Source organism: Charadrius vociferus, unplaced genomic scaffold (genome assembly GCF_000708025.1).
Source record: "Charadrius vociferus isolate BGI_N301 unplaced genomic scaffold, ASM70802v2 scaffold59, whole genome shotgun sequence".
Classification (NCBI taxonomy): Eukaryota; Metazoa; Chordata; class Aves; order Charadriiformes; family Charadriidae; genus Charadrius; species Charadrius vociferus.
In genome coordinates, this window is record NW_009661371.1 from 234,994 (window position 1) to 252,599 (window position 17,606).

The following is a 17,606-nucleotide window of genomic DNA, read 5'->3' on the forward strand; positions in this document are numbered from 1 at the left end:
TTGCCAGCAAGGTCTTCAGCAATCCTAGCTCAAGCCCCTAACCATGCTGCTGCCTAGTCACTGGATCACACTGTTTTGCCAGCAGAGAAAGAATTTGAACATTGCTTCAAGCAATAAAGGCATTTGTAGAAATCCAATTACAGGATTATGAGAAGAAAATAGTTCAGCAGCTGGAAAAAAAGAAAGGAGGGGAAATGGTAGCCGTGCTAGTAATAACTCTCAGGTGTTCGGTCAAACGGAAAGGAATCTAAGTACAGTACAGCCTTATGGCTCTAATCAGGGATGGTGGTCCCCCATCAGACATACTCAAGGGAAAGTGTTTCCGGCTCTAGAATTAATAATATAAACAAGTTTGCCAGGCTCAGATTTGTTGGTCACGTACTGTTCCTCTCTAAACCATCAGGGAGATTAATCTTCAAGGGCCAAAATCATTTGCAATCTCCATTTACCATGAGAAAACTGCCAAGGGTCTATATGAAGGCCTTTTATAGGGAAAATAACCATCCAGAAGGGTGTGGGACATTTTCCAAACATTGGTAGAAAGATGATGAAAACTTGCCTTTTATTCAAGTGCCACTGGCATCCAGCAACTTTTGAACAACTGGTCTTAGAAACTGTCCACAGTGACTTCTAATTCTCTCCCGCATTTCACCTCAGCCAAATTTTCCGTGGCACTGCACCTGACTTCACCACAAGTATGAGTCCATCCCCTCATAGGCCCCACTTACCTATTGTCCTTCTGCACCAGAATTTTATCTCCATCTTCAATCAGGTTCTTCTGCTCTGTCACACCATAGCTTTCCCTGCAGATCTATACAAAACCAGAAACCTAATTTTACCAGAAGTACTTTTCAGGCCATACGCCCGCAGAGAGATACAGAGTTCTCTTTCACAGTTGATGACTGGCATGTGAACCATGGGCCAGAGAAAAGGGCATACGCAGAACACGTTTTCTCTGCTCCAAATGCCCCGCATGCTTCACCACCTTCCACCATTTACATTTGCTGTAGGACTGCTATTAAGTCTAAACGCAACTCAGAAAAGAAAAGTTTTTCTTGTAGGTAAATTTCCTGTGGAAAAAAAAACCAAACACCAAGAGTGATAACTAAAAAACTGTATTTAACTATGCCCACACGCTCTGGCAATAAAAAGGACTCCCTTTTTTATAACAAAAGCTCAGTAGGTTAATTCATCTGCTCTCATGCAAGACGACATGATTACAGACAGCTTCCTGCTTTTGCCTGGCCTAGGATGGCACCAGTACAAACATATATTCTGTACACATAAAATTGGTCACGTGGAGAAAAAGCAAAAGGGTCAAAATTTTCAAGTTGCCATATACAAAAGAGGCTCAGATCTTGACATGCAAATTTGCCAAATTATTAATTTCAAGGTTTGGGATATCAGTTATTTATTCATTTCAAAGTTTTAGCAGATGTATCTGTATGTCTTTATATATTATGCAGTATATAGTACAAGAAAGAGAGAGTAAGAATGCCCCTTTTGTGTGAAAAGAGAAAAATCTCTTGTGTTACTTCAAAGGTATTGTTTTTTACACAGTCTGCATTCCCATCATTATGGCTTCATTACCTCATCCTGGATTGCAGCTCTGACCTCCGCGAGACACAGTCAGAGCCAGGTCTGACTTACACCAGAGCTAAGTTTGATCTAAGAGACTTTATGTGCTGCCATTTATGAAACAAGGAAACGAACAACACTCTCCTAGCTCAGCAAGGATTTTCTTCACAGCGAGTACCACTCTTTCCTGGTACCTTGGTTTTACCCCAGGCAGGCCCTGGACAGAGTCAAGAACTCAGATCAAGCTTACACCACTCACAGCCTGTTACAGCACCAGGAATTTAAAGCAAAGACATTCAAACACGAGTCAGAGGAGCACAGAGCTTGGAGAATAATGATGCTGTATCTCTTTGGGAGGTTCTAAATATTTGCACATGATCAGGGATATACCTGATGCGCCAACATGTATCAAAATCGAACTCTTAATGATAGGTAATCTTCACTGTGTAATAGAAACTATTGCATGTAGGTTATTAGCTAAAAAAAGTTTTCTTTGACTGCTGTAGTAGCACAGGAAAGCTTGCTACTTCAGCGTGTCTCCTAGCAACAGCCTCCAGCATTTTGTTTCTAAGAAAGTCTGACCAAGTACACTCACTATAAATTTTTAAGTTAAAAAGTATTAATATTATGACAGCAAGGAAAAGTCTAAGTTGCACAAGCATTTCAAGAATTGATCTAGTGGTGTCGAAGCCTAACTTCCATTTTCAAGGAGGATTTAGGAATCTACTTCTCACTGTCTAGTGTGAGAAGTTTGCCACTGGCATTTAAGTCACAGTGACAACAAGGCTATTTTAAAAATCACCCTGCTTAATCTACTTACTAGGTCAGTTTTCATGACCACATACAAAAGAACAAGGGATCTGACAGCAAAGACTTTTAACATTAATATTTAACATTAACATGGGGTATGGGCTACAGGCATAGTTTGGAAGAAACCATCATACACATGAATAAGTAAATGGGCTTCAACTGTACCACAACAATCACAGAGCTGGTATCTTAAATGTGCCTTACTGTAAAATTCAAGCAGAATGTCTCTTCTACATCTTCCCCAGGATAATCTAAAAGTTGCTGAAGACTCCTACATGACAGGTAGGGAAAGAAATGAGAAAAAAAAAAAAATCAGAGATTCAAAAAGCAAAAGTAAATCAGCAAAAATAAACAGCATCATAAATCTGGGTAATAGGATTGCAAGAGAGAGAATCTGAATCACCTCAAGGGGTATGAAAGAAATACACCTCAAATAAAGAGATGCTTTGCTAGCAGCACATACCTAGTACATGGATGCCCTTTAATGATCCTGGCCTTAGAACAGAATTACATTTCTAGTTCTTAAGGACTGCTAGGTACTTATGTCACCACCACAGAAAGGTCTAATAGAGCGGAGGAAGAGAGAGTGGTGGATTATATCTGTATCCACATCATGCAGAAAATATTCTTCTCCTATCCCTCAAAATCCTGCTGCTGTCTTCCTGGAATTTTACCTCACTATTGTTAAATACAGCCGTAGCTTTGTGCAGATAAATCAGATGGCAACTCAGAAGAAAAAAAGAAGTCACCAGTCAAACAGTGGGATCTTAGCCTGTCAGCATCAGAGGGAACCAATAGCCCCATGCAATTAGGCAGAAAAGATTCAATACGCCATTTAGAAAAAGTCATTCCTTCACTCCATTCAACTCCCTTCTTTCTGGCACAGGAGCAGGTCAGAGTTACGCTGGGTCAGGGATGGGACAGTTCACATCCTACGTACAGCTCCTGTCCTGGGCTACATGATGAGACATGCAGCAGATCTGCTTGCTAACCCAAGCCTGGCTTGGGGGGAAGGGCTGAGGCTCAGATCTGGGGTCGTGCATGCAATCACACACAGCGGAGGGACAGGCCCCCACCCCTGTTTTCAAAGGAGTGTGGCAGGTATCTTTTGGCTGTGTTGATACCCAGTTTCTGAGGGTCGGGAAGGTGGGTACAGAGGTTAGAGCCTAAGCAGATGGATCTGATAGCCTGTGGGAGAAAGAAGTCTTACATGAAATTCACCACTGGCTTATGTACTTTGCTAGGACCACAGCCCCCCAAGTTAATCAGTCACTCCAAAGGATCAGGAGGTGTCTTACTGAGCAGCTTTTACCCAGTTTGGCATTTCTTGTTCCCAGATGGTCAGTCTCCCTTCCCAGAAAGGCTGTAAATTTTGTTTTTCATACCTTCCTTCCGTAGGGGATAACTCCTTCAAATCCTCTAAGCAGGGCTTCACATTCAAGAGTTTTTTGTACAAAGCCAAGGGAAAGTGAAGGTCTACCACTGTGAAGTTGTATATTGCAAGACCGCATATGATGCCAATCAGGTGAAACCAGTTGTGTTCTACAAAACACTGCAAAACCGCACAGAGAAATCCTGATGAGACACACTGTCACGCATGCAACGCACAGTACACTTTCGCCCATGGACTAAGAAGCCAGCCCCTGCTTTTCCAACTGGGACAAAATCAGAGCGCTCCCATCAGATCCCAGCTTGGTTGTGAATTCCTTGCTGGAGTGTGGCACAGAAATGAAGATTCAGAAACCAAGTCCTATTACTTTTGTAAGCCACTATTAGCTGTGGAAACAGCAACAGCTGCTTTCCACCTTATCTGCCTTTTATTTCCTTTTTACATACCTCTGCATTTAGACATTAACAAAGCTTCAATGTTTGCTGTCTATGTACTGCAAGAAAATGTGTTAAGAGTTCTCTCCCTACCACCCATCCTATCTTCTATTAAAAGCTTATGCATAACCACAGTGCCACACAGACAAATATACCAACACAGGTGTTGGTACACTGCCCTTCATTCTTTCACATATTTACTCTCACACTGGTACATCAGTCACAGACAGGCTGCCTGTATTTGTTAAATGTTGTAAATATGTGACTCTCGTTTTCAGTGCTTACACTGTCATTCTGTCAAAAGACTTGTTGTTTTTAGAGCATTAACATGAGGAGTAATTGCTCTGTAATACTGTTTACAAGTTACAAAAGGTACCACGTAATTTCCTTCCTTGTAAAATGCAATTAATAAATTAAAAGAACCCCTGCCAGGGCAGCTACACCTTAAGCGAAGACTGACAATATCATTTCCCATCTTGCTAGCTAGGCAAGCGAAGAAAAAAAGGACATAAACCACCACCTCCAGCATAATGCTATCTGACAGGTACAGAACTTGTACTCCCCACCCTTCCAAAACCAACCAACTTTCACTACAAACTGTGTTTCTTGCCATTTAAGAGCTTCCTTACATAAAGCATTAACAAGTTTAGATACTGAAGGTGATAGTGATGCATGACTAAGTAGATTGGTTGCAATTATGTGAACAGCAAGGGAAGCACAAAATTCTAATGCCATTACCTCTGGTTCTGGAAAAGAGCACATGATTATCACGTTCATGATAATAAGAGTTCTGTTAACTGTCATCTGATACTTAACACAAGTTTTATTACGGAATGAGAATAAAGAGAAAGAGCCAACTCCTTAACAGGTACAGTCATCACCATTCTACTAAAGTTAATGGACCTATACTAATTTACACTAACTGAAAAAAGAGCTCACGTTGTATCGTTGGTGGAAAATGAGAGGAAGATAATTTCTTTCCCATAGTTTGCCACTAAGTTTCTTGTCATTCAAACGCAGCATATTATTTCAGCCTGGGTGTGTAGAGGGCAAGGGCTTACCGTGTCTGAAAACCACAGCAGGTTTGACTCTGGGTAGTAAGTGAACATGCCATAGATGGGGTTGAGGAGTTCTTTTAACAACAGGAGGAAAAATTCCTTCGTCACTCCTCCGGCGTCAACAGCTTCCTCACCATCAAAGATGACCTGTAGAAAAAGCAGGTCAGTAGCAGGGATGCAGAGCTGAGACTGAATCAGACATCTTTCTAATTGTGAGCCATGCAAAGCAGTTTGTCTAAGATGCCCAAATCCACTGCAACTCACAATCCTGTTTCAGTGCTCTGCTTGCAGGGAGGCAAAGGGGACAGGAGGGTGGCAAATCAGATAACTTGAAAATGTTTAACTCCTTATGCAAATCATAAATAACCACCTGTACTCCCACCAACAGAAGCAGAAACATGACAGCAGTTGCTGACTTTTGTAGCAACCTCTCGGATATAAAATATGTCCTATTGTAAGCGGCCTGTTCCTGCAGAACAGCAAAATAGAGACCACATAATATCATAGAAATTTTTTCTCCCCTTCCCCTTATAGAGCAGACACCCCAGGAGAAGAGAGTAAACCCCCTGCTTGCCTTCGTGTAAATTGTCCACTGCCAAAACACCCCGTGAGTCCGATAGGAGAAAGACTCAACCCCCACACTGATTAGATCAAGCGTCCCTGTGTGCTACACCTATGGAGAAGCCACTCTACACTGGTGAAGTGGTAACGTGAAAGGCTGAAAGGCTACAGAAATGCCACCTGGATGAGAGGGTACTAAAGGTGTGGGGAAAACTTACTTTAAGAGGCTTTTTCAAATCAATGTCTGAATGGATGCTCAACTCTCTTAAAGCATCACCAACTAAGTTACTCCTTCGAACATGAAGTACTAAGAAAGGGCTTCTGGCCAGCAGAGGCTCCAGGGTGAGAAGCATGAAGACATTCTGCAAATTTGCACCATTTATTGCAACCTGTAAACAAGAGAGGGGTGAAAAACAGCCACTGCTCAGCTCTGTTCTTCCTATGGAAGGAAAACAGTTAACAACTATATGCGTGCCGTTCCTTTCCTCCTTACTCTTTTAGTTTGGTTTCCCCAGGGCACACGGATTACATGCTCACTCTGTACAAATGTGTGTGTATGCGTGCCTACCTGTCCACCCCATTTCCCACACCAACACCTATGAGTCCACTGATCGATTAACCGACTTTGATCAACGGAGAGATCAAATTCCTGAACACTTTTTGACATTAGGCAGGTGGGTGGGGAAAAGAGGCTTTATTCATGCTCTTCTAGAGTTAAGAAACTCAGTGTGAACACAACCCTGATAAGGGGCAGAGAGTCCATGAGGGACAGCAGTGCTACTAACACACCAAGCGAGGAGCCAGTTGACAACCACACCTGGCAAGGCACCAGGGAACCTATCACATAGAATTCAAAGCTCTCATCTGCATGAATTTTCTGGAGTCAGGTAAGGCACAAAGCCCAGTCAAAGCTTTGACGACACATAGCGTATTCATTCTTATGCATTGTCCATAGTAAGTGGCAAATTCACATTTGTAAATTCAGTTTAAAAGTCAGCTGACCCTGAGACGGAAATCCACTGGAAACCAAACTTCCTCCATTCCAGAGCTCACAGAAATAACGGTTTCTTTGGCCTCAAAGTGGTTTGTCTTCATAAAGATTTTCTCAGCGCAACAAACCTTTACCAGCCTGCTAAGACAGTCTACCTGCTAAGACAAGGTAGATACTCTCCTCACAGTAATGCACTGCTCACAAACTGGGCAGCTGAAAATACACACAACAAGGTGACAAAATGAAGGAAGAAGGTGACTCCAGCTTCTGAGTATAGGCTGAGCTGCTTCTGCCTTGCTGCGGGCTATGTGTTCGAGCAGACATAGAAAAGCTAACAGATGGATATTACATGGAACCAACACCATGGCCCTGAGTAACTGTGATGACAGTTTTACACCCTGAAGGAACCTGACAACCAAGGACCTCAGCAAACTTGTTTCACGGACTAGTCCCAGACCCCAGCTGCACTGGATGAAGGACCAGTGCTCAATGCTTTGCCCCTCTTAGGAGCGACCTGCATGAGCAATGCCTGGCACTAGGAGGTTTATATTGGCACAGAGGTCAGCTGTCCTTGTCACAGACTGGCTGTGAGCTGGCTTGGCTGCCACCTACAGGATAAGGGTGCTGGAGCTGAACACTTGCCATGGACACTTCCCTGGAGAGCCCCAGCTCTGCACAGAAGTGAAAGACACCAAGCACTGCCTCTGCAATATCCAGGGCAAAGAGGTTCTCCAGCTGCTCTGCTCTCCTGTATCATGGAAACAATCATAGAATCACAGAATAACAGAATGGTTTAGGTTGGAAAGGACCTTAAAGATCATCGAGTTCCAATCTCCCTGCCATGGGCAGGGACACCTCCGACTAGACCAGGTTGCCCAAGGCCACGTCCAGCCTGGCCTTAAACACCTCCAGGGATGGGGCCTCAACAACTTCCCTGGGCAACCTGTTCCAGTGCCTTACCACCCTCAAAGTGAAAAACTTCTTCCTAATGTTTAATCTAAACCTGCCCTCTTCCCATTTATAGCCATTCCCCCTCGTCCTGTCACTACATGCTCTAGTAAAAAGTCCTTCCCCAGCTCTCCTGTAGGCCCCCTTTAGGTACTGGAAGGCCGCAATAAGATCTCCCCAGAGCCTTGTCTTCTCCAGGCTGAACAGCCCCAACTCTCTCAGCCTCTCCTCATAGGAGAGGTGCTCCAGCCCTCGGATCATCCTCGTGGCTCTCCTCTGGACACGCTCCAGCAAGTCCATGACTTTCTTATGTTGAGGACTCCAGAGCTGGCTGCAGTACTCCAGGTGGGGTCTCACGAGAGTGGAGTAGAGGGGCAGGATCACCTCCCTTGACCTGCTGGCCACGCTTCTTTTGATGCAGCCCAGGATACGGTTGGCCTTCTGGGCTGCGATTGCACATTGTTGGCTCATGTTGAGCTTCTGGTCAATCAGCACACCCAGGTCCTTCTCCTCAGGGCTGCTCTCCAGCCATTCCCCACCAAGCCTGTATTTGTGCTTGGGATTGCCCCGACCCAGATGTAGGACCTTGCCCTTGGCCTTGTTGAACTGCATGAGGTTGGCTTGGGCCCACCTCTCCAGCCTGTCCAGGTCCCTCTGGATGGCATCCCTCCCCTCCGGCGTGTCTACCTCACCAAACAGCTGCACAATAAAGTGCTGCACACATTAACTCCCAGTGAACTCCTTTCCTTGCACACATCAATGCAAAAGGCAGAAAAAAAACGGGGCAGGAAAATTGGGAGAGAGAAGGATTACCTGCATCTGTAATTCCGCGTCCGTCTGTAACATCTTGGTTTTAGCCTGAGCATCGAAGATGAAAGGATAAGAACAGAGTGTGACAGCATCCTGTAAGAAAGGCAGGCAGATTTGTTCCCATTCACAGCTTCCACAGCACTTCTTTAAATAAGAGTTGTGAACAGCAATTTTCTTACCTGCATGATAGATGGTCTTACTTTCTGTGAAGGAAAACAGAGAACTATGAAAATCTTTTACTCTTGATTTTGATTCTTCTATTTTTTGGACAGACTAGTGCAAAGGCAACCCAAAGAGAATTTTTCTCCTCTGGGACCAACAACCCTTCCTCTTAAAGAAAAGCACAGGAACTCCCTTCTCAAGAAAATGCACAAGTTCAATTTAAAACTTCAACATCAAACGTTACTAAGAGGACTAACTGGCACAGAAGCCTGTGTTAGCCTGCCATAGGTGAAACTTACTCTTACGAAGAAAAACAAGAAAACTACCCCCAAGGCAGAGACCATACAGAACAGGAGAGACCATAAGGCCACAATATGACAATATAAGACCGCTCCTGCAATGCAAATTACTCCTTTCATTAGCCACATTGATAAATTTTTAACTATCACTGTTACATAAATTTGACTCAATATTTTATTGTTCTGCTTACTTAAAGTAAGCACAGACCAGCACTATTTAAATGATGGAAAGTAGGGGGCGGGGGACACAGCACACACAACAGTTAGAAAGTCCATGACAACACAGAAGAATTCTTGCTACAGTCAGGTTTTACTCTTGCAGCATCCCTTGGCGGATGTTTTTTGCTGTTTTCTCACACTTGGCATTCCTTTCCTTGCTATAATTAAATAATCTCACCAGGTTCCTACACAGCATATTCCAGCCCTTACTTTAGTTATCTCCTTTCTTACAGATGGGAAAGCGAGGCATAAAAGAGGTGAAGGGTCTTACCCAAGATCACCCAGCAGGTTACTGGAAGAGCCAGGAATAGAACCCACATCTCTTGAGTCTTGGTTCAGTCCCCTAGCCAGAACGCCACACTGCCTCCTCTTACAGAGCAACATTTTAAGATCACTGGCTACATTATTCACAATACCTGCCTAAACAGCAGAAGTAAAGGGTAAAAATTATAATTTTAGAATGCAGGATTTGGCTCCTGAGGTCTTGATTACATTAAAAGGATCTGGTGACTGAATTAATCACCTTGTGCAAGGGTTGAATGAGATTCACATGAATAATCACAGAGATCATTGCAAGCATTAATTAAATATTGTTAGCTTCAGCTCTTCTGACAGCCTTATTTTAAGCGAACTTTTTCAAGCCACTGAGTACCCAAATCTGAGCGACTTAACATATAGATGCTCCTATACTGAATACATTACACTCTCATTAAGAATATTAAAAATACAGATCTCTACAACCAGAGAGACAAACATGGACAGCTATTTCAAGGACTATACATAAAACTTACCATCCCAGCCTGATGTAAGAACCACATGAGATAATCCTCCTGAATGTCCACCAAGCTGGAAATCTCAGGGATATAAAACTTATCATATTCTACGTGTTTAACCTTCTGATTTACCTAGTGAAGAAAACAGATGGTTTTTAAAATATGGATATATTCCGCATTTTTCTTACAATACACAGGTTTGCTTTCACAGAATCAATTATAGCAGCTTGCAACAACAGGCCTCAGAAAGTCTTGCAAAAACACATAGTCCCTTATATTTTAGCACAAACCAAGAAAAATCGAGATAAACCTTTCTGATTTATTTTAGTTCCCCTTCTCCTCACCCAGACTAACCAGCACCAACGCAATGGGAGCAGAAAACATCATGAGACAGGTATTTAAGATGCCACAGTGCACGCAGTCTGGTGGCTCAGCAGCAGCATTCTTTAGGGTAAATTTTTCCTAGTGTTTGAGACGGGACTAAACAATCTTCAAGTACCTTGAATTCAGGAAAACCACTAATATCTTCCCCATGTGGTGTCTTGGTGGACAATGACACAGCTCACAAGTCAGGGCCATGACCACTCTGTCCCTGCCAATTGGTAAAGGGCAGACAAGACTGAATCATCTTGAGCCAACACGCGCCCACACTTTCCTCTTTACCTTGTGGAGTTTCTCCAGAAGTCTGAGAGCAGCTGTAATGTAGCTACTGAACAGGACTGGGATCAACAGTGTCTTTCTTCCACTGAGGAGGTAAACCACTGCGCCTTTATAGAGATCCACTAGCCTGAGGAAATATCTTGGGCACACTTGAGACCACCAGTTATCTGGAAAGCAGAGGAACATCAATATAAATCACAGAATCATAGAACCATAAATCCTGAATTAAAAGCCAGAGTAACCCCTAAATAAGGGGTTACGGCTGAAAATAGGGGAACACACCTAAAGATTGTTTCAAAAAACTTCCCTATTTCTCTCCTAACTGCAGCAACAGGGAAGTGAGTAAAGAGCCAGCTAGATACCAGAAATTGAAAAGTTCTCCCTTTCCACTCTCATACAACCACCCCAGCCATTACCCAGCCCCAATCCCTGATCAGTGCAAGAGCCTGAATTCAAAGTTTTTCAACTTTGAATTCAAGATACTGTTTCACACATCTTGTATTCATCTGTGATCTTGCAGGCAAACCGTTGTCTCTCATGAGTGATGCTCATGAGTGAGCAGTTGCCTGCGCAATTCTCCGTAGTACCACATACTTTTCTAGTAGGTGTCAGAGCGTGTCACCTGGCGCATCTGCACTAAAGGTCTGAACTCCCCCTCTTTAGAAAGGCCGACTTCTTTCTTGCCAAGGACAGGTAACCCTTACCTCTCCTCTGAAGGGACCTTGACTATTAGCTTCTTTGCTAGAACCAATCCACCTGCAAATTAGAAGCTGGAGCCTGTGAAACCATCATGTCAACTGTTAGAAACAAAACCAATTTATCCTCTCAAGTGTCAGCATAACAATAGATTCTGGCAGGCAAAGGTAGAAGAATCCTTTACATTTCTGTATGCTAACAATCACAGTGGACTACTCTGAGTAGAGGAGGAAATTTGGTTCCAAAGCCTTTTTGAATAAAAAACCAAAACACTAAACCTGAAAATAAATTTCACTGGAGCAATGCTCCTGGAGGTCTGAATTCATTACATAGCATTTCAAATGATAATATGAGATCTAGTATAAGGCAACCTTAAGAAACAGAATAAGATAACAAGAAAAGTAAGAGCTCAGCAAACATGGGTAACAATCATTAAGCAGCATATGTTTTGCTTGGCTTAAAATGAGCTCATAGGAAATAATATTAGCAGAAATGAGAAGATTCAGAAGTGGGAGAAGAGCTAGGGTGTTCAGCTTGGTCACAGACCAGCCAATAGGTTTTTCTGCACCTTATACAGGACAAAGTAACTTTATAGTTAGTATAGGCTTTTATTTACCTTAGACAGAAAGGGGATTCTAATGTGGACAATATCTGATTAAATTTAAGAGAGTAAGATCACTTAATCTTAATATATAAAATCTGTGTTCACAGAGGCATGCAAATTTAACTGGAACTGAGTCTCTGAACGTAGGTAAACTAGATAAGGTAAATTAGATTAACCTCCCTAATAAGTGTTCTATGAAGTTATATTTTACTTCTAAACCAAAACAATTCTTAACCCAAATTTCTTTCTCATTTATTATCCACATCAACATAAATTTTATATTTTATATTATTGTAACTAACTTCCCATATCTTATCTGCACATTCTTCATTTCCTCATAGTTCACGTTTAAAATTCAAGTGTTACAATTACAATTCTTTTATATGGGAACATAGGTTTTAGGGAAAGGATTACTTGAGTCTTTTTGGTTCCCAGCTGCTTTTTAGAGGTGGCTTCTTCATAACAACACTATATCACAAATAATACCCAATTATCATTGCAGCTGTTGTACCAGAATAGAAGAAATAAACCAACACTAAAACACGACTGAAAAACCAAAAGGCAATGCTGTGTCCCAGCTGGATACTGAGAGTAACACACATCTTAAATGACAGCCTCTTACCAAGAACTTTGCTGGGGTTGGTATCCAGGCGCAGAATAGCCATTGCTAGAGGAAGCGTTAACGTGATATAATACTTGGAGTCTTGGAAGGGTGGGAATTCAGGGAGAATCAGATAGATCCTCATTGCCTCGACATCTGGTGGTGAGCTAGACAGCTGAGGAATCAAAAAACTTTCAAAGCTCTTCAGTATCTGGAGGAAAACAGGACAAAAGAAGGCAACTTATCTTGGGTGACAGAGCACCTACAATATAGATGATGTGTAAGAACTGATGAAATGGAGCACACTTGGAATGGGTGGACTTACAGCTTTTGCTCACAAAATTTTAAAAACACTCCATAGTAAAGGACTAAATTCCAGTTTTTCCAAAATGCGTGAACATTTGGATAGGTTTTTCCAGGGCTGGCTAAAGGTTAGTTAACCCATCTTGTTAAAGTCACTTCCCTGCTTTAAAAGTAAACCCAGAGTGAAAAAAAAGCTATAAAAATTATAGCTAAAAAATGGCATGGGGAACATACGTGATTTTACCCCACAGCTCTGCACTCGTGAAAGAAATCCTCTGAGTTAGAATAAATTATACAACAATAAAGTACTCAATTCCTCACAGGCCATAAAGGAACACAGTCATTTACAAGTATAACATACACAGAATTAACTTCAGCAGCAATTTCAAGTATTAAATACCATGAGATAAAACTTTTTTAAAAACAAGTTTAGAGACACATTCTGAGAAAGTGAAAATCAGCCCAGGTCAATGGAGAAGTATCCATGAAGGATCTGGCCTGTGGATTTGCAATACAGCCCTTCCCTAAAAAAGCTGCTGTTACTTGCATGTTACAGAGAAACAAAGCCTTTATTTCACCTCTGGATACCCAAAACCCCAGAAGTGCAATACCTGGTCTAGAAGAATGGAGTGCTGAGAGTTCATCAGCTTCTCAAACAGCACTCTGGTGGAGTTCAGATCAATCCCTGGGATCTTCGGACTGGTTTTAAAATGTTCGTCGATTCTTAAAAAAAAAAAAAACACAGACATGAGTAAGTTTAAGGAAAAGACACCACAATGTGCATACTGGCATGGCCTGAGAGCAAGCAATGGAGAAAGAACCTCTAGGGAACTAATCGGACTAGAAACAAAGCAGAAGTTGGAATCTTCTTGCTAAAGAGAAGATAGGCAACTATCCCTTCTGAACTCCTCTGGACCTTGGTTAGGGTTGGGATTCTTGCAGAAAAACACTTTATCAATGTCTTTGATTTCCCCAGGAGTCCTTCACGGATATAAGAGCCTGCCTAGACAAGCCAGACTGCTTAAAAAAAAAAAATCTATAAAATATATATCTATCATATGTATCAGGATCCTCTGTGTAGTCTTCATATATGCTACTTTTACAGCAAAATCTGTTTAATCACACACAGTAAGAAAGGGAAGGGTGATGCATAAGAAGACATTGACTGCTATACAAGGGGTTTCGAAAGAAAAGAGGGGAAGATATTCAGAGTAGCTTTTTGGCAATTTGACTCTCAAATTTTCTAAAACAGAACAACGACCAAAATCCAAACACAGCACAGCTGAGAACAGTCTTTACATGGTCTTTAGTTGCAACAAACATGTGCTGTCCTTTCTGCTGTGCTTGAGAGGTTGTCATTTCCTCAGGCTACCTGTGTAAGAAAAATAATGAAGGCAAGCCTGCGAGGACAATAACCTAACAGGCAGATCTAGCAACACTGAATGTCCAGGCCAGCAAGTAAATTATCTAGCTCAGCATGCACAGCACGATCAGCATCTGTAGCAGAGGCTCTCAGCACCCTTGTCTGCAGTAAAGCTGCACATAAAACCTTGCAGTTGCTAGTAAAAAAAGGTCATTGCTACCATTCCATTGACCTCAAAGATTTCCCATGTCTGTCACTATTCATCTGAGGCTGTGCTGTACTAGATACTCTGAAGGAAAAGGCAGCTATTAAAGATGGGATGCATTTGTCAGTTTGCTGGTGTGGCTACAACGATATGAGAAGCTAAACATAGCCCACTGTAGCTGAGTGGCTATTTCCGTAACAGCACAGGCACCAGGCTGGAAACAGCTCCTCAGAGTCACACTGTGGTACAGAGCGCTTCAGGCTGTGATGTGCAGAAGCAGTACTGAAGCATGACCAGTCACACAGCCATCGAAAAGCCACTTTTCCATCTAACTCCGTGTACCACAATGCTGTATTGCAAACAGGTCTATATGGCATTAGGATACTGGAGGGATACAGTAGGGTATTTCTATCAAGTGCACCATGACATAAGGCTTCACATAGAAAGGTACATGGTTAAATACAGCCTCACTTCAGAGTACGGTGGCTTCAAATTTTATCACTCATTCGGTCAAAGATTTTCTGTAAAAGTTAAGTCCTGCACTAGCCCAGACATCACTGAAGTGGAAGGAGAACTGCATTGGAGTGATGAAGTCATAAACCCCACTCATTTCCACATTCAACAGAGACGTGGGACTATTTATAGTGACTCAACAACATGGATATCTCAACAAGTGTTTTAAACCAACGTGACACAACTCTCCTGATGCAGTAACACCCTGCTTTGTCACAACACTAAAGAAACAACCATTGGACAAGCAGAAAAAACACAAGAACAATGAGTAAATTGTTTTCTTTTTTGAGTTCTTCCTGGAAAATATTACTCAAAGATTACTCAGAGTAACTAAGCTTTTCTTCACCTAGTTACAGGTCATTTATCTCATCACATCACCATAAAAAATTTCTCCTCCTCCTCATCTTATGCTGTTACCTCCCCAACATTTACAGACACAGCCAACACAATCCTTCCCAACCCACAGCCTTTGACTCAGCTATGCATATTACACCCTTGTCACCACCTGTTGTTGGTTACACCCATTTGAAATTCCTGCTTCTGTAAGCAGGAGCACAAAACTTTCCTCAACTGATGTCACCTAAAAGGCAAGTGCTTCAGTACTGCCCCACATGTGTCTTTCAAGAACAGCCTGTGTTGAAGTATATCTCCACACGCATCAGCCCCAACCAGCTAGCTCAGACGGGTAAGAGTCTATTCAGATACCTGGCATCACTCATTCCCCTTAATGTCATATTCCTATCCCTCTTTTTTTTTTTTTTAAGATGGTGATTTATTTCATAAGGAAAAATAACAGTTGTGACAACTCCAAGGAATCTGTGCCGCTTACAAGTACACTGACCATGCACTTTCTTAGACCATTTGCCTTCCTTACCCAGCTCTGACCACCCACCTCTTTAGTGAACACTCTCTGCCCCTGTCTCCTGTCTGATCAGAAAAATCAAATCCCACAGCAGCAGTGACCGAAGTAAAGGGATTCCAGTCTGCCTCAAGGGAAAGCCACACTTCAGGACTCTGTTTGCCACTTACTTCTTCTCCAAGAAGCTTCCATTCCAGCAGGCAGCTGAGGACAGGATCTGAACAACATTACTGTTTGCAGCAGGAAGACAAAAGAAAACAGATATAGCGGTTATGAATAGATGTCCCAGCAAGTCTCTTCAGCTCTGTTCCCCTCCTTCTATGGGAAACAATGTCAGGATCACCCCTTCAGAGACATAGAGGGTAAGTGGTTCATTCAGGATCATGTAACGTCCCTCTTTGAAAGGAGGGATGTTAGCAGTGCCTCCTTTCCACCTATTCTGCCCTTCTCATGGCAGGCATACAGGGGAAGGAATTTAATCAGTCTGCTCACAAGTTCTTGCTGCTTTTCACAAACTCTAAGCACACAGTGAAGGACAACTTTAAAAACCGTTTCCCACCCACCATTTGCAATGTTCTGAGGCAGCCTCAAATTCCTCTGGTTTTGCTCAGAAGTTCTAATTTGGCAGCCTTGTAACTGGCAACTGTCCTCCCCTTAGAAATGATGAAGAACCACACTTGAAAAGGCTGCTGAATTTCAAGTGAAAGCATGGCACGGAAGCCAACAAAATTATTTAAATAACACTTTCAACAAAAGGCTTGTCCAGTGCCACAATACCTACTTGACAGAATTAGAACTGTTCTTTTCTAAAAGCTTTTGCCTCCAGACATCTATAGTTTCATCATTTATTAAACAGGTGTAACGTGTTTCATTTATGGTCCGGAAATCATCAGCAGGCAAGGAATTCTGTGAGAAGATACAGATTTCAGCAAAGACAAGGCTTGTAAAACAATTCCTTCTTATCTATAATCTCTGTTTTTTATATATAACTGATAGCTTCCTTAGTGTGGTCTCTGAACAGGTTTGGTTAGGAAGCTGAGGAATTACTAAGAAATCCAAAAGGAAAGTCATGGAAAGGTATTGGAAAAAAAATGAAGATCATCACCAAGTACATTTGTAAAAGGGGAAAAAAAAAAACCCCACAATATCATTTCCTTAAATGTACCAAAGCCCTCTTAAATACCACCATATATAACTGCAGGCTGAGTACATTTATTCTAGACCTATTTCCACGCCTCAAAGTGTATGTCAAGCACTTCTTGAAAGAAATAAGAAGACAGAAGCAGAAAAATCAATTCAACATTCAGCCCTCCATCCAACCCATCTTGACAAAACCCCAGTGTACGTGGTCCACGGCCCTACACTCTAATCACACAGACCCCAGTGTCTCAGGAGGAAAGCAGCCCCTCACTTCCAATCTGCAAAGGAAATAACTCCCCTCCCTGCTGATCAAACTGAAATCAGTGTCTTCCAAATGGCTCTTTGACATGCCTCTAAAGGAAGTCAGCTTTCAGTCACTCCTAAAAAGTTGTAAATCCCTGTAACAACCGTCATCGTCAGTGAGGTTTGTAAGGCAGAATAGACTCCAAAGCAATATTTCAATCTCAGGAGGTATTAAAAAAAAAAAAAAAGATGCATTGTGAAGGTTGGGACAGTGGAGCAGACTTGAGAAGATACTTCATTTGTTTTACCTCATATTTGGAGCAAAGGACAAACGTTTGGTCTCCTCCAGAGAAGATATGTTTAACAATGTGATATTTACAGGCATC

At 42.2% G+C, this 17,606-nt stretch overlaps 1 protein-coding gene across 1 annotated transcript in view; it reads right to left on the reverse strand.

Annotated features, from left to right (window-relative positions):
- Positions 1–17,606, reverse strand: part of LOC104294105 (probable E3 ubiquitin-protein ligase HERC3) — a 48,299-nt gene that overhangs the window by 6,798 nt on the left and 23,895 nt on the right. Inside the window, exons 8-21 of the mRNA XM_009893669.1 lie at positions 17,529–17,605; positions 16,619–16,743; positions 16,008–16,067; positions 13,509–13,620; positions 12,616–12,805; positions 10,697–10,860; positions 10,052–10,165; positions 8,760–8,783; positions 8,584–8,673; positions 6,050–6,220; positions 5,274–5,417; positions 3,774–3,940; positions 2,593–2,659; positions 729–811 (exon numbers count right to left, since the gene is read on the reverse strand). Of these exons, the coding sequence (XP_009891971.1) occupies positions 729–811; positions 2,593–2,659; positions 3,774–3,940; positions 5,274–5,417; positions 6,050–6,220; positions 8,584–8,673; positions 8,760–8,783; positions 10,052–10,165; positions 10,697–10,860; positions 12,616–12,805; positions 13,509–13,620; positions 16,008–16,067; positions 16,619–16,743; positions 17,529–17,605 (1,588 nt within the window). The remainder of the gene's footprint in view (positions 1–728; positions 812–2,592; positions 2,660–3,773; positions 3,941–5,273; positions 5,418–6,049; positions 6,221–8,583; positions 8,674–8,759; positions 8,784–10,051; positions 10,166–10,696; positions 10,861–12,615; positions 12,806–13,508; positions 13,621–16,007; positions 16,068–16,618; positions 16,744–17,528; position 17,606) is intronic.